A 21,670-nucleotide genomic window follows, 5' to 3' on the forward strand; every position below is an offset into this window, starting at 1 on the left:
AGAACGAAGCTGAAGGAAGGTACAGTAACAAGTTCCAAACTTCCAATCGAATTCCGACCGTTACCCGAGGTCGCCGATTACTCACGGCAGAGACTGAGAGAAAGGACTTTTTCTTTAAAATGCTTGGGTTACTATCTTTTTTGTCTAGACCACGTACAATGCCGTAGAATGGCTAGTGTGGTTTTGGGGGGGATCTGAGCGCCCAAGCCCAAAGGTGCTTAGAAGGAAGGTAGAAGAGGAGCGGCCGGCGCGCGCGCGATCCAAGATGAACTGTCCCATGATCCCGTGCGAGATCGCTAATCCTAACCCGCTTGGGCTATCAGAGACTCAGGATGTCGGAACCATCTTCTGCACACCGTGGAGTCGCGGGACATCCCCGACGGAGAGGACAGTTCGATCGGATGGTAGGAAACTAAATCTACGCTAGTTTATGGAGATGAACCAGAGGCAACACCGCTACACAATGAACAAAAGGAAAAAGAGAGAAAAAGCAAGCATGCGTAGATAGGTTAGGCGTATTGAGTGGATGATTCTTGTCATGCGTAAGTCCTTTCACTCCACCTTTCTCTTTTCATGTACATTGCAGACTCACATGTGGGCTAGAGCATCTCCCCTCGTCCAAAAAAGGGAAAAAAGAAAAAAAAAAAAAAAAAGAAGAGGAACCGTGATCAAGATTTAGGCAGCCGTGCATGCTAGTCTAGTCATGCCTTTTCTCCACGCAGAAAGACTAACAACGTATGCTTGCTGACTCTTTTCAATTTCCCTCCAACCCCTCGTGTTCACTACACGTTGTAGTCCAAACGCAGTCCCCAGAAAAAGAGGGGCTGGATACCTAGTACTAGCTTCATCGGCAATAGCGATATTCATCCAGGGGGTGAGTGGCATGTTTCGAGATTTCATAGTCCACTAGTTAGGCCAGGGAAGGGCTCCATCGAGCCAGTTCAGGAGGATGGTAGATAAGGTGCGAGCGAGCGAGCGGATGAGCCCGAGCCTCCGATCTGCATCACTTCCATGTGAGAGGACCATTACCAGAACCGACTGTAAGTCGGTACAGTACGGAGTACTGTCCATCGACTACTACGTTCGTAGTCAGGAGGTTTAGTTACCGGTAATTAGCAGCGTCTGGGCGAAATCGAGCCACGAATCTAAACCTAAACGCCGGCTGAGCCAATCAATGGGCATTGCCCTGGCGGTAGCTTGCGAGCGTTCCGATACGAGGCTGTGGTGGTATTTCAGCTGGTGGTAACTTATTGTCCGAATCTGAAAGGCAAACAGATGCCTTTACTGGGATCTACCCTGTAACTGCTAGTCATATGTTCTGTACAGTATGTACCAAAGAGCGGAATTTGTAGAACACGGCGTCATATGTACATACTGGTTACATACTGCGTATCTGGAAAACGTATACAGAAGCCTGACAAGATGCAGGGGTTACCGGGACAGACTTCTTTCGTCGATGGCAAAGGGTCTGTTGCGGCTGTGGTGCTACAGAGTCATCAATATGGTGCTCATGTTATGGTATACGTAGAGCTTGCTGCTATGCGGTTTGAGCTCTCAGCTCGGCTGGTGATGGAGCCATGTCTTCATTAGGTTGACATTCTGCTGTGGGTTGAATCTACACAGCGTGTCCGCACGTACTCAAGCCAGACACACGAGTGACCATCCAGACACTGACGGAGCCTTCAGACAGGCGCGCATGAATGCGCGAAGATGAATCGGATTAAGAGCAAATAGTTGAGACAGGCATGTCGAGCCAACAAGTTGGAAGCAACCCCTACATCATCCATACATCATCCAACCAGACCGCCGCAACAATCGCGACTGTGCCAACCGACTGTGCTGGAACCGGATGATATACATACATACACACATACATGCATGCATGCATACATACATACATCTTCCTGCGGCCTCCATGGACATGCAGTACCGTAATCCCTGCTGCTGCAAATACGGTCAATTGTTATTGGTATGCATGAACACCTCAGAATTGCAAATCCAACGAGCCAGCCAGACTAGCCTTTGTTTGTTTTTTTTTTCTCGTTCTCGAACAGGAATGCAGCTCCGATACGCCGCTACGGCGCCTTTCTGTCTTAGTTCTGGATATGCGGTTTGCGATTGGCGATTGGCGATCGATTCGTTCTATTCCTTCTCGAGTTGTCACAGATCAGATCCCGATATCTCAGGCTGCCTGCCCCCCCCCTCCCCCGGTCGATCTACCTGCAGCCTTGTTCGCTAGGGTTCGATACCCAACTGCGGGATCCTTTCACCTCAAACTCCGCAAGTTAGAGTCTGAAAACATTGGAAGTCCCAAAGAGGCCTCATGTTCTCTGCGAAGGAGTGGGAGGGGGAAGTGTTCCCGTGCTAGATTCCAACCTGAGTTTACACGTATCAGAGACTACAGACATAAAAGTCTCAGACACACTTCCAGTATAGTCACGGTGCCAGCCAGTTTGGAGAAAGTCCTCAAAGATCCGGACCGGATCCTTGTAAAATGCCAATGCCACTCTTTGGAGAAGAGAAACTACTCCCCAAATGGGACCAACCAAAACCCGAAAAAGAAAAAGAAGAAGAGCTTCAGGTGCAACAACCCCAAGCCCCGCAAGATACTAGGTAAAGAAGGGGCCGTCTTCGAATCTGTCAATCAGCTGAACTATCTATCTATCGGACCCTATCGCCGACTGAATAAGAAAAAGCACCTGCCCCGCCGGGTGCTTCCCGTCGACTGATTCGTGAGTTGGAATGATCCTTGGTTCGATTTGAGATCTGCTTTTCGCTCGGTGCCATCCGGCCTAACCGCCTGGCACATTCAGAGGTTTTCGGCAGATTTCTTGCTTTTTTTTTCTTTCTTTTTGTCTAATAAAAACGGGTAAGTAAGTAGAAGATCGGCCCCCCCCTCCCCCTCCCCTTACCCTCTGCCGAAACTTGCGAGGCTCCTAGGCCAAGACTAAAATCACGTAGCGACAAAGAATCTGCGTTGGGGAAGAAAACAAAGAAAAAAAAAAAAGCGACGATCGAGGTGGGATCCACCGTTCTCATCTTTCGGTCAGGATGATATCCGACGATCTTATACCAGAGGGCGAGGGCGAGAATTCGGGGAAATGCCGAATGCGAATCCGCCCCGAAAAGAAAAATGGCATCTCACCCGGCATGATCGTGGTCTAGTCACCTGGGCGGCTTGGGGTTCTGGCTTGCTGATCCGGTGGGCAAACATTTGGGTTCAGGGTTTTGTTTCAGACCTTTCTGCTCGTTCGTCCCAGGGAAAACATTCTAAACGACGGTGGAAATGGGGGCAGACAGTTGAGTAGACTTCACAAAGCACGGAGGAACTAGTCTGGAACTGAGACCCTGGCGAAGGTATCTTGGGTATCATCATAGCTCAGACCGAAGTAAGCATTGCATGCCCAAACAGACGGCGTATCAACTATTTCTTAGTGGATAGGCGAGGTAGGGAGATAGATCGATCGATCGGTCCGCAGTGGTTTCACCGCTTGAAGTACCGAGAGATTGGGTCGGTGGGGTCGATACTAGGCGCTCTCGACAACCAACTACCTACGTAGTCGGACAGGTTACATCAGTCCAGTCAACAATCTTGGGACGGACTGGGATTATTGTGCTACTGACTGGGGCACACCTAAGGAGGAACGAACTCAATAAGAGGCAACAGACCCAAATGTAGACAAGTACTAGTAGCGGCAAGCGTTGAGTTCATAGACTAGACTAATACCAGCCCAAATAGTCGTGCGCCCTCATATAGCCCCGTTGATGTGAAGCGCCCCAAAGACATACTATGTACTTACTGTACAGTGCATAGTGGATAAATGATGGCCGAGCTCGCCCGACCGGCCGGGGTTCGGCCACCGAGAGGAAGTATTGCGGCATGGCCCGAGAGCAGCGACTCCTGCTGTTTGCACGTAGACTATGTACTGTACTGGCAAGGCCATGTCGAACGATGTCCATCCCAGCCGCCTTATCATCCATCGAGCGGGGAGTGGAGAAGGCGACCAAGTCTTAGACTATTTCCAAGACAGACGTGGCACGATGGTGGTCTTTTCTAATCTATTTTCCAATCTATAGCCGAGCGAATGGAGGTGTCTGATGTGGATACATGACACAATTGCATCTCTGATTCCAAATTATACGTAACCTAGTCTGAAGGGGAGAACAAATCGGCCCATTGGACTTTCGGCCGGAAGTTGAACCACACTACCGTACTGTACAGTACGTGAACATATACGAGCTTGCGTTGTGGATTGTCGTTGGCAATAGTTCGGAGGTTGGCGGAATCCAGAACCCATAGGAATGTTATACATTGGGTCACATTGGAACAGAGAATATTGCAGCCTTTTTGCTAGAAGATAGTCTCTTGAAGTAAGAAGAGATGGAGACTTCGTACTTAGTAGTTCGAATGCATGCATGTATGTATGTATCTATACGATAAGTCCCAGGGGGAATAGGATCGATGATACCGACTTTTCGATGAGGAATCGTCCATTTGGAAGGAAAGGAGGAGGGAAGGGGACGGACGGAATGTGAACTTTAACTTGAAAGGTTGAATTGAATTGGCGGTGAAGGAAGGAAGGAGGAGGAGAAGGAGGAGAAGGAGGAAGAGAAGTCGGGAACGGCGGGGACCCACCGTCAATCTGGATGAGATCTCACATCTTGGAAACCGAATCGCCCGCCTAACGCCGAACGGCAACGTTGTTTGGAGGGGCGGGGTGTGGTAGTTGTGCTAGTACGTAGTGGTCGTACAGGCGACGATAGAATGGGGCACAATCAATAAAACTCTCAGCAGCACCTCGGCCATCATAATCAGTGAACTGAGGGATCACGACCGTACTCTGTATGCGTAGGATTGTGATGGCACTTTTCCACCATCAATAATTACCACTCTAAGTTGTTGGGACGGATGCAAGATGGGAAAAGTGAGATCGGATGCAAACACGATGAGATCCGATCGGTGGTTCCTTCGATTCGCAGTGGGATTCTGACTTTACCGGAAAGGTCCAAACTCAACTTACCGAGTCAGATTGCCTGAGCTAAAGGGATGTCTCGGGTCGAATGTAATTCCTCCACCAGCACCTCCTATTCTAGTCACTTTTCAGTCTAGAGTCTAGAGACAATAGCCTGCACTATCGGTTGTTGAGCATGCGATGTTGAAAAAGGCAACGATTCAATCCATTTACCGAGTATCCACAAAGTGAGACAGTCGAGTAGACTAACTACTACCTAGTACTGACTACCGGACAACACACATCGTCATCACCTTCATCTCCATCATCTCCACCCACACTAGTTCGGCCATCGACCGTGCAGACGCCTCAGAATGACCAAGCCTGAGTGCAAGCTCGGGTTCCGCGGGGGTTCTGGTCGGTTCTAGTGTGTCACTCTAGTCTCCATCTGAGTGATTTTTTTTTTGCCATCTATCGGGCCACGAGGCACTGCAGCAGCGAGTCCCGGGACGTACGTACGTTGCTTCTCCAAAAAGAGCAATAGAAAGATGTCTATACACGATCCACTCCGTTCTCCTTTTTTCTATTCTCGTTTTCTCTCGCTTTTTCATTAGTGGAGTGGATTCTTGACTCCTGAGTGAGTCCGACGCGGCGGTCGCCTGTCTAAACTAGGGTTGCCCAATCTTGTACTGCCAATGTCGAGATCCAGGGCCTGGAATGACATATCAGATTTGTCCGATAGCCGTATCATCACCTGCATACCATTAGTTCGTGCCGGGGAAACGATGACCGAGCCGGGCGGCCCCATGGTGAGAGTTTTTTTAAAGAATCTGATAGTACAAGTAGTGGCTTTGACCTCTCTCAGCTGCTGTGCACAGTGGGAAAACAAGCCTGGAGTACAGACAAAACGATACTGGGGCCATAGCAGGAAAACAGATACCGAAACAGGTACCCATGACATCCCTAAATAGACTGCGTGACTGCGTGGATAACATAATATTGGCACATTCTAACCATCGAAACATTTGCCAGACTGGTAATCTCAGATCGATCGAACCGGGGGTATAAGTGTAAAACCAGAACAAGAGTATAACAGAACGATCCATAGGGCCGAACAAGTGGGACAGAGCTGAAGCAAAAACAAAGCACACGCATGGCCTGTAGCGTCAGATTATAACCAGCCGCAATAGAAAGGATACAAACAACAGGAAATAAGAAGAAAAAGCAACAAGTCTATCCCAAATGCCTTTTAACTCGTCGTGCAGGGGTATTAGAGTAAATCCACGAAACATCCGGAGAAAATCAAACCAGCAAGTCCCTGTGCTGGGACATTTTGGCAACCAGCCAACCTGGAAGCGAACCGCAGAAAGTCCACATAAAACCATTCAAGAGGATGTGATGAAGAAGAGCAACCGGGGCTCGAAACGCCTGATGCCTCTAATTTCAAAGCCAATCCCAACGCCAAGCTAGATGAGCTGATAATAACTTTAATGACTGTTTGGTGACGAGGTGTCGAGTGCAGTCTTGGGCCTCAGATTTGAACCCATGGACGCAGCTTTATTAGCGCCCATCTTGCGCGTCAGTTTGGCGTAGTGCAACCCGCAAGCATTGCACAGGGTTCGCGCTCCGTCCGGACCACGGCGCCATTCGGGTGTTTCGGCTCGGTTACAGCTATGACAACGCCCGGGGGGAGCAGCTTTCTGCAGATGTCACTGTTAGCAAGGTAGAATAATCTAGGTGACAAGATAAATGATATCATGGATTGGTGATTGGTGAACGAATGAACATACCCCTCGTCTTTTTTTCGAATCAGGTCCCGCAAATCCACCATTGGCCTTGAAATCTTCTTGATACATTGCCACGTGATCCTCACCATGCACACCACTGGGTTTGAAAACTTTCCTTTGCGCCATTTGCTCAGCCAAAGCATGCTCGTTCAGCACTGCAGTCCGTATGCGAAGCAAAGCTTCTTGGTTGCGGCGCGCTAGATTGAGCATCTCCTCAATCTCGTGCGGAAGTGGCAACGACCCCGATACTGGACCAGAGCGCTGTGTTTGGTGCACCCTTGCTACATAGTGACGCGAAAAGTCCAAAGTTCGAGTGCTGATGTCAGCTACTTCATTCAGTGAGGTCTCCACGTCATAAATGTCTAAATGACGCTTGACGGGTTCACCGTAATGATGTCCAGCCAAAGGAGGACGAGCTGAAAGCACCCCCTTCATTTCCTCAGCACGACCGGTATCAGGCATTCCTGGTTTCCAACCTGTTCCACCATAAGGTCGAGAATTACAAGGAGTGGATGGGTATGACGGCGCGTTCAGAGGAGGTTGCGACTGAAACTGGAAGGACTGCGAGAATGTGCCATATCCGTTGGGAGAAGCCACACTGCCGGCAGAAGGAGGTGCACTGTACTCATAGCCAGAACCAGTCTGGGACCCGGATATCGAAGTAAGGCCAGTCTTCGCACTCTGCGTAGGTGACTTTCCCGAGCTTAGCGAATGTAGAGATGTGGTTCTGGAGTCCTGGGTGTTGATTGAGGCCAAACTCGACCGCGACGCCTCCGCTTGCAACTGAGGTTGGTGGGGGAACGTTGACTCGCGCATGAAGGTGCCAGACGAGGCGCCGTTTGAGAACGGGTTAGGTGGTCCAGGAGGCCCCTCTGTGCCCGGTCGCCCAGCAACGTTAGACGACAAGGGGGGAGGGTGGGGTGCATGGTGAGCCTGTTGTGGGGGAGCCGATGTGGGCGCAGGATAGGGCAATGGATTATCGTTTCCCAAGGCTTCATGGATCGACGGAAGCGATTGTCTCTGCGGCGGCTTTTCCTTCTCCTCCTCGAATGCGCGCCGCGAATCTGGCGGTGATATATATCCACCTTGCAATGAGCTCGTGCTGACGGATGTGGAGAAAGAATAGGGTAGGGATTGCGACGGGTACATGGATGTTGGACTCAAAAGTGGTGTCGGGGAAGATGTCGGGCCCATGGCGGCGGAAGGATGTTTCGCGCTGTAATTTGGTCCGTCTTTCCCGAGGAATCCCAGGACGGGGAGGTGCTCTCTAGATGGAGGCGTTGACTTATCAGTAAAATTATCCGACGAACGTTGGCTCTGTGCAGTGGTATTGCCATTGACAGGCTGAATTCCCATGAGCCTGTATAATGCGAGACATACCTGTGCCTGTGCTCGGCTTCTAACGATCCCATCATGCCAGTAGATTACAACAAGATTGGGGAATCAGAATGAATACGTGGATTTCATCCACTGTGTCTTTGATTCTCGGTCCTGGGTGTAAGACGGTATAAGTCGTGATATGTCGCGCGAGTCGATCGGCACGATTTAGACGGTGAGGGCTGCCCAGCGAAGGCGGAAGGAACAAAGGCAAGCAACGAGATCTTGGGCGGAATGTAATAACGGCTGCTTGTCAGATGAGCTGGGTTCCGCGACAGATTTGCTTCGGGAAGACGATTGCAAGATTGAGCAAATGTAGAGATGAATGATGGAAGTCGCCTCGCTCCACAGTTGTGTAATCGAAGGTGGTGGCGGTTGTAGGTGTGGAAAGCGGGATAGCGGGCGAAAGTTGTAGGAAGGGACTCCCGATGGATCGCCGGACTGGCTTAGGGGAGAAAGGCGACAGAGGGCGGCGATTTGAAGTCAGCGCAAGGTGCGGAACAGACTCCGTGATGATTAGTGGCAATGCGATCGCCTTGAGAACACCCGCGGTTGTCAAGTGCTAGGAACTACAGGACGGCGACAACAAAATATGACACGCACCCGCAGCGCGCAGTGAACAGGTTAGAACAGAGTTACCCTTCCTGTTTTAACTGACAGGCTTTGCACTCCCAGCCAAGGCTTGCACTCCTCAGATTCCAGATTGAGGTTCTGCAGTCAAAGATTTTGCTTTGTGTACAGCCAAAAGATCGATTTGACAATGTTTGAGTTCGCGGGAGCGGCGGAGGCGCAGTAAATGCAAGGGATAAAGGTGAATGCGTCGCGTGGAAAGGGAGACGTTGGCTGGTCTTGTTTCCTCCCCTGCCTTGAGTCTTTGTAATCTGTCTGATAGATCTCCGACCTTTCCTTTCCTGTCACTATCGATCGACTGATAGAAAATACAAGAGCGGGTTGGGTGTGAAAGAGAGGAATAATGGATCAGTGTCGGTGGAGGCAGACGAGATATGAAGGTGGGATGACAAGCGGACACAAGGGCGTGTCCGGGAAGATCCAAGGAAAAAGAAGGCGGGGACAGGATGATTTGATAAATGTCAAGGGGGGTGGGAAGGGTAGCAAAATATGGAGGGATTAGTAACAGGATCTAAGATGACTCGCGAAAGAACAAGGAGAATCTCCTCACGATTGGAATGCTAGAATTAAAGGAAAAAGAAGAAAGTCAAAGAAGACTGGCGCAGAAGATATTAGTAGGTGTAGAGGAAAGAGAAAGAGGGTGAGGTGGGTAGTCGGCAGCACCAGCAGGGTAAGTAGGAACATAAGAGGAAGAATAACAAATGGAGATGGAAGGAGCAACATCCGCAGAAGACTAGAATGATTGACTTAGTACGGAGTACTGGTAAAGAATATTTTTTTATTATTATCATGATGATGATGGTTATTACTATTATTATTATTATTATGATTATTATTTCTCTGAATATTATTTTCAAAAAGGGAATTCAGAGTGGAAAAAAAAAAAAAAAGAAAGAAAAAAGGAAAAGGAAAATAGAGATCGAAATTAAAATTATGCTTGACCAAAGAAATCCAACTTCAACACCCAGGGCCCGCACACACACGAGATACGGGAGGATCCAAACAGGAGCTACGTACTAGGACGAAGTAGTCAGTACATCGGGCCAAGACAGATGAGCTCAGACCTGGGAAACTGGATGGAAGAAGGACAGGCAGGTGGAGGAGCCAGACCGGACTATGAGATCGTCGAATCATGCTGGCGGTCGTGGCCACATTAAAGTTACGGCGAATTACAGAAGCTTTACGGGCTGCGAACTGCGGATCTTCCACAGAGTGTGGAGTGGGTTGAAATCATATTGGCGATGGGCGGATATCTCAGTGGAGCGATGGAGCCTTACCAGGGGGGGTTGTCCCTGGCCTTGAAAAATATTTTCTTATTCTTTGGGTCATTTTGTATTAATTCTGCAAAAGACTGAATTAACCATGTTACGTATTCAAGATACGTACTACAATACCATTGCTTTCCAGATTGACATGCTAGTACCAATTAGTGCTCGGCTCCTGCCACTTCTCTTTATCTACAATTGCAACCAGTTTCTCCCTCGTTACAACCCTGTATTATCTCAAAACATGTTACATTATAGAATCGGCGAATATAACAGCATCCGCAAGTGCTGGATATCTTGCTCCAAAATCATCAGCTTTCGAAGACTCGAGAAAGGTTAGAGAATAGCTTCACCGATTTACTTTCTATTTTTTTTCTTTTACAAAAATAGAATCGATCCTTTGTATGGGGTTTGTTCAGCTCCCTACCTAAACACTTTTGATTCTTGACCAGAGTCAGGTGCAAATCAAAACTTCTATCCTTATAGTTTATGCTTTACTGTGCCTCAGCTAAGAAATCCTGTTTAATGACTCGTCAATAGAGCTGGGGCTCAATGTCATTACCAAACATCATGGAACATTCGGACCACGGATAATCGGTATGGGTACGTAACGATTTCGGAGCCGACGGGAGCAGAGACAAGCCAAAAGAGGGGTGGTGCACCGTGTCTGAGGAGGAGGAGGAGGAGGGGACAGAAGACAATGTTAATCAATGTTAATATCGGGGCAACGATAAGTGGTCCGGATATCAAGATCCAGAGATCGCACGCTACGCAATCGAGAAAATGTGCCTCTAATTTTGGTGCGGAACGAACACGGGACGCTCAAAGTTATTTCATCGAACTGAAGCAACTTTTGAATCAATTAAATCTCTACGCGGGTGTTTGCTGTCCCGGATTGTTGTCAGGTGTAGATGATATGTAGATGGGAAGGAGTTGTTTCCTGATCATCATATCTGGTGTGAGATGTTGAAAAGCATGTGGTATAGCGCCCCAGTCACCGGGATCACTACCTGTCTTCTGAACGAAAATGCGTCACACTCGAATAAGACATTTGCCAGGGCTAGTTAGAAGGACATTAATTCATATGGCTCTAGGCTTCTGTGACTCAAGAGAAGAATAAGAAGGCGATGGCCATCCACCACGCTTTTCCTGGGAAGAAATGGTTGCAGAAGTCGAGTCTATCCATATTACCGACGCTGCGGTGTTTTGCCTCGGCGCTGTAGCTTCTTTAACATTGCGGCCCATGACGAGCTGCTTGGTAAGGCAGTAAAATACCACCTGTGATCAATATTTAGATCCAAATGTTGGACCCAAGGTATGTCAAACATACTGGGAATCGAAGTTGGCACAGTTCCCAGATCGCTGATTTAATACCTGGTAACATACAGGGAGCTTTGACCTCCCTAGCCAATATAATCTTCTCGTCATAGTGTCACCCTGATCAAACAAGGTTCAAGACAAAGCCGGAGTAGATACAGACATACCCACCCAGGGATCAAGACCAATTTCAACGGAGAAACTCGCTGGACAGAAGGCACCTTTAGCGTCAGCACCGGCTGCGTTAAAAGGAAGGATAGTCTCCGACCCTGGAGATCTGAGAACGATCTTAGTGGGGACCTGGAATCGCGCATCAGCAAAACACCTGCAAACACACTTCGCCTGCTGCAGCTAGCCCAAAAGATATGCACAGTTGGGATCGCAGCTAAAGTATGGCCAGCCATTCACTCCGAAGCACGGCGTGCGGAATTTCCAGCTGACGCGAGCCATGGTCAGCTCCCCTCCTGCGGCGAGGAACCAGAACTTTTGGATCAGGCTGCTGGTCCCCCTGCTTTCGCTTGCAGTCTTGCAGTCTTGAAGCTATTTGTCATTCGACATGGGGTAGGGGAGAGAGGGAGGGGGGAACAATCTAGTTTGTAAACCAAAGCAATGTCGAGGAAAGGATGAGATCGAAGGAGGGGAAGAGGAGGTGCAGCAAAGTATAGCCGTGCCTGCGTGATTTGTACAGTACCATGGTACAATACAACGCTCCCCGCTTTCCCTTGCTCGAGATCTCGGGCATAGCCGTTTGTGGGTGGCACCATCGTCATCACCTCCTTGATCAACATTCCTGATGATCATTCAAGATGCGTCGCAAAGTCAATTTAGCCTTAGGTAATGAATGTAGGCGCTGGTTAATTCCTGTCTTTCTTCTTCAATGGAGGTTTTCATTTGCCCTGCTACTTTACTACTCCAGCCGGAAGACTATAAGTTAGCTCGTTGGCTGACCTAACTTATAGGTGATTTATCAGTTGCTCATTTTGCTCTGGACATCGATCGCTCTGTAGCCTAGTGAGTAAAATGCTACTAGAAAGGGCAACAGACCATTGAAGACGGTGAGACTGAGCTCCGATCATAGTGCTTTGGGAGGGGGAAAAGATCTGTATGTGTATAACGGTGCGTTCGAAGCTTCCAACGGACACTTTCGCCTCGGGGCTTCAACTATTGCTTACTCGATTGGGTAGCGATTGCACTCAGACTTTCGATCGATCGATCACTAACCCAGATATTTGGCTCCAATAAGCAATCCTAGCAGGGGGCCAGTTGAGCAACAGTCTCCTTCCGTTGCAACCAAATAGCCCGCCCCCCTTCTGCCACATTCAATGCATAGTGTTGAATCGGACGAATTTCCCGAACGAGAATATTCGTGTCAGTGCTCTGCTGACTGACACCTTCAGATCGAGACACGTTCCTCAACCTGGAAGAGAATTGTCTGACAACCCTGTACGCCTCACGGGGCCTAGCCCCAGCAAACTCGATCTCTTATGATAGGCTTGACTTCGAAAATAACTTAATTGGTCTATGTCACCCACGATCACCAAAGTTGAGCTTCATTTGACTTTTGCTTTCCTTATATCAAGTAAGTTAATGCTTGCCCTTTGATGAGCGCTCAAGCCAATTTGTGGAATGTTTGATCACATGATCAGCATGAGCGGGCGCATTGGCGTCACTTTTGAACACTATACCATAGGTATCCCATCCGCAGATGCAGATAGTCTGCTTATAATTGATCATAGATGATGCTCGGTGCATAATCATCCATATAAGTAGCCGCAGCTTAAAAGCAAGAAAGATAATTCCCTCGGCTGAGCTCATCCAAGCTGACCTTCATGTTAGTCCCTAACACGCAGTAGAATCACTAGAAATATATAAACTCGGCACGAACCCGGTAGTTCCTCCATCATATCAGCAAATCCCGACATATCTATGAATGACCAAATACTTGATCGAACCATCCAGTCTGATCTGTCTTCTTTCAATTGTGTTATATATAATTGTGTCTCTGCAGCAGGGAATTGATTGACCCCAACATTGATCGCAAGGAGAAGGATGGAACTTCGATCGTTACAAGGTTGAGCTATGATCTGTAACACCTAGTATTACATGCAAGATACAAGTGAGGGACAAAGCAAATGTTGGTTCTAGAAAATAGACCCCCAGTCACAATTCAGACATGACCACTATCCGTCGCCAAAGTTCAATCGAAAATCTTGGGTTGAGGATGGCTCTGAACACATGTTTCTCCAATTGAGATAGAGCGATGATCCAGCCCTCAAGCTACACAAGTCCCGACCGGGATATTTTGTCTGTAGGTTTCTTTGCTTACCTGGTTCCTGCTACATCCCCTTCTCTTTCATTCCATGTTGAAATAGCGTGGACCGACACCCCCGCGGACGTCCTTACGGATGGATACAATGCATACCAGTCTAGAAGCTGAGTTACCTGCCACATAGTCAACGCGCAGTATGCAGGAGTTGCATCCAAATCAGTATCTGTTAACGTGACGTTGTTTGTTCTTTTGAGGGATCAACTAGAACGATCCTAATCCCGGTAAGGTTACAGCAAGCTATTCCGTTTGGTTGGTGGGTATGGAAGAACATCCTGAAGGATTTTTTTTGGGTTGGAAAAACTACGTGCGGCCATAATGGTGTTAGCATGTGAAGATGCTCGACCTATGACCTCATGCCACAGACAACCATATCTGTCTGCCCTCTGTGAGTCTGCTTTTATCAAAGTTGAGCCCGGGCTTTGGGTTAAGTCCAGGAAATCTCATGAATGTGACGCTGACATTCATGAAAGTAATCCTGAGGGGTCAGCCCGTTGTACGAAGTAAAGTACATTTACCACCTTACCAGTGCACAGACGAGGCGGCAGCTGCGACCCGTGATGGATGGATCCAACGGTCGCCTTAAATTACGACTAATCTGATCGGACTGGTAACAAAGGCTCATCCATCCGTCCACCACTCCAGGTACGTACCTGGTACGTAACTTCAATACTCTGTGATCATGTCAATTGAGTCAAGTATGTACATAGTACGTAGGGGAAAACTTACTCCGTAGACTACCCACTCGCTGCTCCTGATAGAAACTTTGTTATTAACCCACCATTTTTTTTGGCCTCTAGCAGTTTTGAGTTATTGAGCAGGCCACTGGGCACCGTAAAGATCTACGGTTATCCTAGTGCTTCTTAGTTAGTAGCTATTGTTCGGCGTCGCCTTTGCCCGTCCTCGAAGGGACCGAGGAATTCGGTCATAATACTGGCATATACAGTACATTCGTATCACATTCCTTCGAAGGTATTTCTACAACCTATAGGTTCTTACTCATTTCACATACATAGTAACTTCGAATAGTCGAATCTGCTCCCAATCTTGAGAACAGGAAATGAGGCCCCAGGGGGGCATGCTAAGCATCATTTCGGACTAGTAGTACTGGATCGCAAAATACTGTGCATACTACAAACAGCGGGCCCCGCCAATGGCATTGATTGGTCACAATCCAACGCATTGACCAACAAGCTCACACTGCAGGATCTTGGAATGTGTTGAGATAAGTGACAGCCTGCATGCTGAGATTAGGTGAGTCTCAAATACAGCCAACACGATTACATCCCCAGCCACTCGATACACCGTGGACCTTAGCGAAAGTTATTACGGAGACACGGTTCCGCCCCAGCTTGTGTGCCACTTTTGACAAGTGCGCACAATAGCGCAGATTCGGGCTTCGACCTCCACCATGTGGTACGCCTGTGGAAAGGAGACCGACCTGATCAGACAAGATCCATGGACAGATCCAAGGGAAATGCTTCCGTTCCTTGATCTGACAGCTGACTTATACTATCATGGTGAGAAAACTATCAAAACAGTATCTCACTGCTGGAAGCTGTGGTTTTCGAATGACACAACCGTCTACCGGTAGTTTCTTCCCAGTGGAAAGTGTGGTGATATCCGCTCGCCCCAAAAGCATTTTCGCCTTCATGGCCCCCGGAGGTGACGATCTCTGTTATCAGTCATGTCGAAAGGGGGTGAACGGGACAGGAAACCATACATAGTAGTTAGACTAGGACGAGAAATTTCCTGATCAACAACCTCATATCGTGATGAGGGCCATCGGCTCTGTACCAGTTCTCTGGTCAGTGGAGACATGTCCCACCCATTTCTCACCGACATGCTGCTAATCTACAATCTTCTCCCTTGCCCTCAAGGAAGCAATGATCGTCATTTTGAGAAGCACTGCTCAGCTCTCCAGGGCCAAGACAGCACCAAACAATACCATTGTTCGCTATTTATGCAGTATGCCGTTCGTGTTACCGCATCGGCTTGAAAGGTCGAGAAGCGCTCAAGCCCCACGGAAATCGAGAAATTGCGTAAGGTGAGTCTGTGTATGCGAAGTAACGAACCTACGTGGGTAACAGAAAGGGATGGAACAGATCAAAACATCCTCACGATGACCACAGAATCTTGGATCTTGTATTATCGATTGACGAGGAACTTGACTCGGGTCCTATGCACTATCCGAGGTCAATCGAACCAAAATCATGACTCCTCCCCATCTTTGAATCATTTAACCGACGCCATATACAGATAAATTAGCGGACTTGGAACCCGCATCTAGCTATGGAGCCAGATGAAATGGATCTTGTGCCAGGCAACAGACAAATGATTGCTCGGAAGGACTGATTACTAAGGGTCTGCCAGCATCGCCAACTGATTTTTGTCAGCGGGAGTCTTTCGATCGAAGATTTCGCGCATAGTCAGGAGGTGACACAGCATGGTTCGCGAAGCGAGGAAATAATTGGTGACCCGGCAAACGGCCGGGATCGACAGCGCCAAAGGGCAATGGATAAAGAACCGTTGCGACCGTTAGTAGTTTTCCAGTCCCGACCCTCCACTACTGGGTCTTCCTGACAGGACAGCGACACAGGACAGCCCCATAGGCATATCTGGATTAACATTGACCTGAATTAGTTATTACACGGTACAAATAATACCGGCATCTAGGCATCAGATGTGGGACCGGGTCCTATGATCTCTCTCAGCGCTGATCGCATAATCCCATCGGCACTCATAAGGGGTAGGGGGGAGTGTGGACGGCGCTTCGACCGTTTGTGGCAAGAGTCTAAAGTGACGGACGGGCGGATGGATGGATTGAAGCCCGGTGATCGTTCTGGCGACAAGCGCCTGTATATTGGAGCGGAGACAAAGTCCTGCCATCATTCGTATTGTTGATTTGTGATGGCTCCGACTAAACCTAAATGGAACGACCTTACTACTCCGCACTGGTGTTCGCCTGCGACAAACGCCGCCTTCCGCTACTGACACCTGCTCTGTTGACCTCTGTACTTCTTTGGTTTTGGCAGGGAGATGGGCATACGATCAAGTGAGTACGTACGAGTAGGAACCGTCTCCATCATCTTGCATCACCAGCAAGCAACCCTGCTAATGCGCCTGACCCCCTCCCCGCCGTTGAAATAGGTTCCAGTTACTGTACCTTTTGTCAGTGAGTGGCGAGCCACTTCCAGGCCGACTACGATTGGCTATGATCCCCCAGGTTCTCCATTCGTACCGCCGGCAAGGTAGCTTGAACCAGGGGCTGTCTTATTCGCCCGGATGGGCCCTGACCATAGCAGTGGAAGAACGAAAACAAGAATAGAAAAAGAAAAGAGTCCCCAAAGTCAGGGGTAGGGTACGGTACCTTAGTGGCGGTGGACCAATTTTGTCGACGGCTGGATCTCTCGACCACTGATTTGATGAAAGGGAGAAGGATCATCATCATCATCATCATCATCATCATCATCATCGTAACAAGTCAGTCAACTTTGCTGGTACGTACTGGAATGTCAAAGGGAAATGCATCCGAGGGCAAACATCTCCCCGATGCAGTGGATCCATCCCGGTAAACTCTCCGACGACTTACCCCCAAACAGGAAGCTGACAGCTGGGGCTTCGTCAAAAAAATCGGCTTAACCCGTGCCTCGCAGCGGGGCTTTCGACCTTTTTCCGCAATTCCCTTGCCTTAGCAGGACCTGTCTTTGCTGCAGCTAGACCGATTGGGGATGTGTATTCTGTACATTCGGTCACTCTCCACTAGCCATGCTGATGCTGTCTGTTCCCGTCTGGAATCTTCATCTTCGATCCCCGTATCGAGCCAGCTGACTGGCATGAGATCTCATCTTCCCATTGTGCGTTGCGTACATTGGACCATTGCCCATCGAATGGGCTCAGAAGTCCATATTCTCATACATAGTACTTATTCTGCGATCGGAACCGTCTCGATAGAATCGACCGATTAACGTGTGCATGGGCCACATCCCCCTTCCCTAGACTCAGCTGCGAGATTAGCGGAATATACCGCCTCTTCCAACTCATACCAGTTCCAATTCACGGTTGGCTTCTCTAGAGGGGGGTGTCTTGAACAAGGATGGTTCCGCGTTCTTCCGGAGAAGAGCGTTAGAATGGCAACAAAATGTTGCGGTAGTTTTGAAGTCAAGGTACAAAGTACTCCGTACGGAAGAAGCATAACACCAGCAATGTCGGCGACAATGATCACATACCAACCACCACCACTCGGCACATAGACTACCTACATACCTTCCACATACCTATCCAAGCCATAAAAACCACGTGTGTCACCGCACTGAAGGATAGCTCGGCCACCTCCTTCCGAATAGGGAGACTGAGAGGCCGACCCACTGCATCCCTCCAACCAACCTCTTGGAAAACACGCGAAGTGGGCCTTCCTCCATCGGCTCCAGTCAAACTGTCCCGTCTTTGGCGTACCAAGATTCGACTGGAGAAACCCTGCCCGAGAATGACGAATGCGACAGATGCCCTGTCAATCATCACGATCGATACCATGGCTGCTGTCCAGGCCTGTTTATGTTCCACTGTGGCTGTAAGTTGGTGCATGGTTGACAGGGAGGCCATCCAGGTGAGGGTAGATGACAACCGCTGATCATCATCATCATCATCATCATCATCATAATCCGTAGCATAATCGCCGCCGAGGACTGTGCAGACGGACACCGGATGAGGTAAGGAGGAAGTCATTCACATTCCCCTCCGTCCTCCCCCAAGAAGAATGTGTGGCTCGGAAATTGAGCAACAATCATTTTCTTACCCAGGTACGCGGAATGCGTAAGGTTATCATCTCCTAAGGAACCAAGACTTTACTCCATCTCTGTCGCTCTCGTGAACTACTCGATCCTTCCTCACTACGGTACCTCACACACACACACACCCCGACCGCCAGACGGATCTACTTCGGGTTCCGTGTTGGTGGCATAGTGAATCAATCACCGATACCAAGTCGTAAGCAAATCCCGAATCTCTGGACGTGGTCGACGCCATGATGGTGGTTATGATGATCCGCTAGGCCCATTTCCCTCATGAGGCAAATAACACAAGCCAAAATCAGGAAAAGATGGCAAAAATGAGCTGATCTCACAAGCGCAAACTAATCGCATCCTACGCGGACGACTGTCGTGAGATCGGTGTTAGTTAGTCTCTTGTGGATGCGCTCACACCTCTGCGAAACCCCCCCAAATTCAGGCAATTTTGCATTTGGGCAAAGTTAGCGTCCGGGCCCGGAGCCTGCGGGACGCAGATACTGCCTCTTCCAGGCCGTTGAACGTTTGGATTCCCCACTGCATCTGCCATGGACCCGGCTGCAGTGGGGGGTTCCACCTTGACTGACTTAGCGCGGTCAAGACTGAGGAGGGATCGAGGGAAGGGCGCATCACTTTTGTGCGTGGCACCCAAAAGTACGCGACTCAGGAAAGGCATGCAGGCTGATCCGATGCATACGCAGATTTCCAGCGGGAGTGAGACCGGATTATCCGACTCGCCTTCTGTTTGCCTCTTTGCTTCAATTAACCCTCAATGGAAATCGTACACAGTCAGAAGGTCATTTCGATCATAAAAAATCCCTCGTCAACATCACGGTGAGGCCATTCTCTCATATTACCTAGTATCTTTCCATATAGGAGAGTCTAATTTGCCGCGGTCGAACTCCCAATGCACATGACTTCTCGGCTTTATTCTCCGTGTCCGTGACGCTGGAAGCTATATTGAGCTCGATCGAACAATCCATGGTAAATGACCTGGACTGATCCAAGTGTTGTAATTTGAGTGGTGGATACACAAGTGGACTTCTTTTTCAAAAAAAAAAAAAAAGAAGAAGAAGAAGAAAAAAAGCGAGAAACACAATAGGGCAGACGGAGGAGATATTACGGAAATTTTCGCTCATTGTGATAGGTGAAGCATTCACAAGCAAGGTATGGAGACGAGGTAAGTACCAGTAGGGAGAGCTCTTGACCTCATAACGGTTGTCGATCGGCCCGCCATGCTAGCACGATTTGCCGTTCTGCAACCTCTATCTGTGGAAACTGTCTAGACTCCAGACTCTGCCTAGCGTCGCCTATCTATCGCTCATCGCCATCGACGGGGTGAATCTGAGCGGATCTTGGGGAGGGAGGTTGGTTGGTCTCTATTGACTTTTGAGTCTATCAGTGATGCATTGCTAGCCAACAGTCATCACGGAGATGACCACCTGAAGGGTGCTAGCACCAGACGAGTTTAATTAAATCGTCCGTCAATTTTCTTTTTTTCCCATCGTTTTTTTTTTTTCTTCCTGTCTTGTGGACGAGAAGTGCTTAGTGAGTGAGGAAGACTGGACATTTCAAGCCCCGAAGTCAACCCGTAGGATGATGACACTCTGGATCCTATAATGAACGGATAATATTACTGTCGTTGCTCCCGGCCGTAAACAACGTGGTGCGGTGGGTGGAAATTCTAGTGTCAACGGGAGGTGCAGAAAAGAAGGGCGACCGAATCCACCCGCGTCCCAAGGCAGCAACTACAGAAGGTGGGATGGAATGTGTATCATGGATTCTAAGTTAACTTACCTTTCGGGATTTACTTATAGTTAAGTTAAGCACGAGTCAGGCGGGCTTACAAACAACATCAAGCTGGAGCCCATACCCGACTTGAGTACCATAAAAAGGGGCTCAACCGGGCACGTTAACAAGCTGATTCATCTTTTGCGTAAACCCGTTGGAAAAAGGTAAAGCGAGAGGAGGCAAACAGCCTTCCTTTTTCTTTTGCCCTTTCTTCCAGAATTATCGACAATAATGATGCTGCTGCTGATGATGACGGCATATGCTAATCAATAATCTAGGTCGGAGTTTTACAGCCGTGATGGGTGGGTGCCCACTGCGTCCCGATGGTATCAACAAACACCCCAATCTAAATAAATTAAACTGGAACCTCTTGTCTCCTTCTGTTTTCATTCTTTTTTTGGTTGCGCCCGTAGACTACAAGGCACGACCACCATTCCAAACTAAAAGCCTCGGGTTGGGCCAATATATCGCAATCTATTAATCCCTACTGAGATCGTTTTCCCCTTCTTTTGCCCACCATGTGAGCGGAATCTATATTTGTCATTCGCTGTTGATGAGCTCAGACGAACTTCCTCCGAATCTTCCTATTTTGACCTTCTGAGACTAGTATATAGTCAAATAGATTATTCCGGACCCCCCCCACTGAACTGACCAAAAGTCAACTAAACAAGGCACCATGTAACCTGAACCATCCGCCTCCCCCGATCGATCATGCCAGAGAAGACACACACACAAGAAAAAAAAAGCCCATATGGCACCTGAGATATAGTCTTTCCCCCTACTGGAACTGCTTCCGATCGCTGCCAAATCAATTCCGTAGCTTATATCGACCCTAGGGTAATAATTTAGATAGCCAAAGGTAAATTACCATCCGGTAATTTCGTTGATGATTACCGAGGTACAGTACATGTACTGTAACTATCATCTACATGCTCTGGCCCTGGGGCACCTGGCAAACACCTACGGTGCCCGAATTGGGGTTCATACCTAGATAGGGCAAAAAGGTATAGTATTGCAACTCATTTGATTAGGAGAATGAAGTAGAATGATATAGGAGGTGCCCGACGCCAGAGTCGTGGTTTGTAAGGGAAATTACCACTTGAATCCCGAGTCATGAGTCGAAGCCAGTCAAGCGGCTGGAGAAGTTACTTCTGACTCGCCGACGAGGTTAGTTGACCAAAGCCCAGGGAAAGCTTACAGGTTGGCTTTTAAGGCCCGGGTAGTAACTAAGTATCTAACTTCGGAATATATGCATCGACCTGTCTCTTCTCAATTTATATTGATTAGTATCAGAATAGTAAAGTCTGATATGTGGTGACGCTCGATCCCGTCCTGGTCCGTATTATCGACAGCTCGATTGTCAAAACCAATTGCTATTTCTATTGCTTTTGTTATGACCACTGCCCATAATACCCCACCTTGATTTTGCTTTGTAGGAAAA

General features: G+C 48.6%; 2 protein-coding genes across 2 annotated transcripts; both read right to left on the reverse strand.

The window, feature by feature from the left end:
• Positions 1-6,430: 6,430 nt before the first annotated feature.
• nsdD (GATA-type sexual development transcription factor NsdD) lies at positions 6,431-8,621 on the reverse strand. Its single transcript, XM_025666672.1, has 3 exons — positions 8,120-8,621; positions 6,743-8,006; positions 6,431-6,652 (listed from the first exon to the last, which is right to left on the reverse strand). The coding sequence occupies exons 1-3, from the start codon at positions 8,152-8,154 to the stop codon at positions 6,440-6,442; spliced, it is 1,512 nt and encodes a 503-aa protein (XP_025531278.1). The 5' UTR covers positions 8,155-8,621; the 3' UTR covers positions 6,431-6,439.
• A 9,073-nt stretch (positions 8,622-17,694) lies between these two features.
• Positions 17,695-18,379, reverse strand: BO86DRAFT_396389 (uncharacterized protein; the record flags this gene model as incomplete). The annotated part of the gene is made up of 2 exons (XM_025673397.1): positions 17,695-17,763; positions 18,110-18,379. The coding sequence occupies 2 exons, from the start codon at positions 18,377-18,379 to the stop codon at positions 17,695-17,697; spliced, it is 339 nt and encodes a 112-aa protein (XP_025531279.1).
• Between the last annotated feature and the right edge of the window lie 3,291 nt (positions 18,380-21,670).

Source organism: Aspergillus japonicus (assembly GCF_003184785.1).
Source record: "Aspergillus japonicus CBS 114.51 unplaced genomic scaffold BO86scaffold_6, whole genome shotgun sequence".
Lineage (NCBI taxonomy): Eukaryota > Fungi > Ascomycota > Eurotiomycetes > Eurotiales > Aspergillaceae > Aspergillus > Aspergillus japonicus.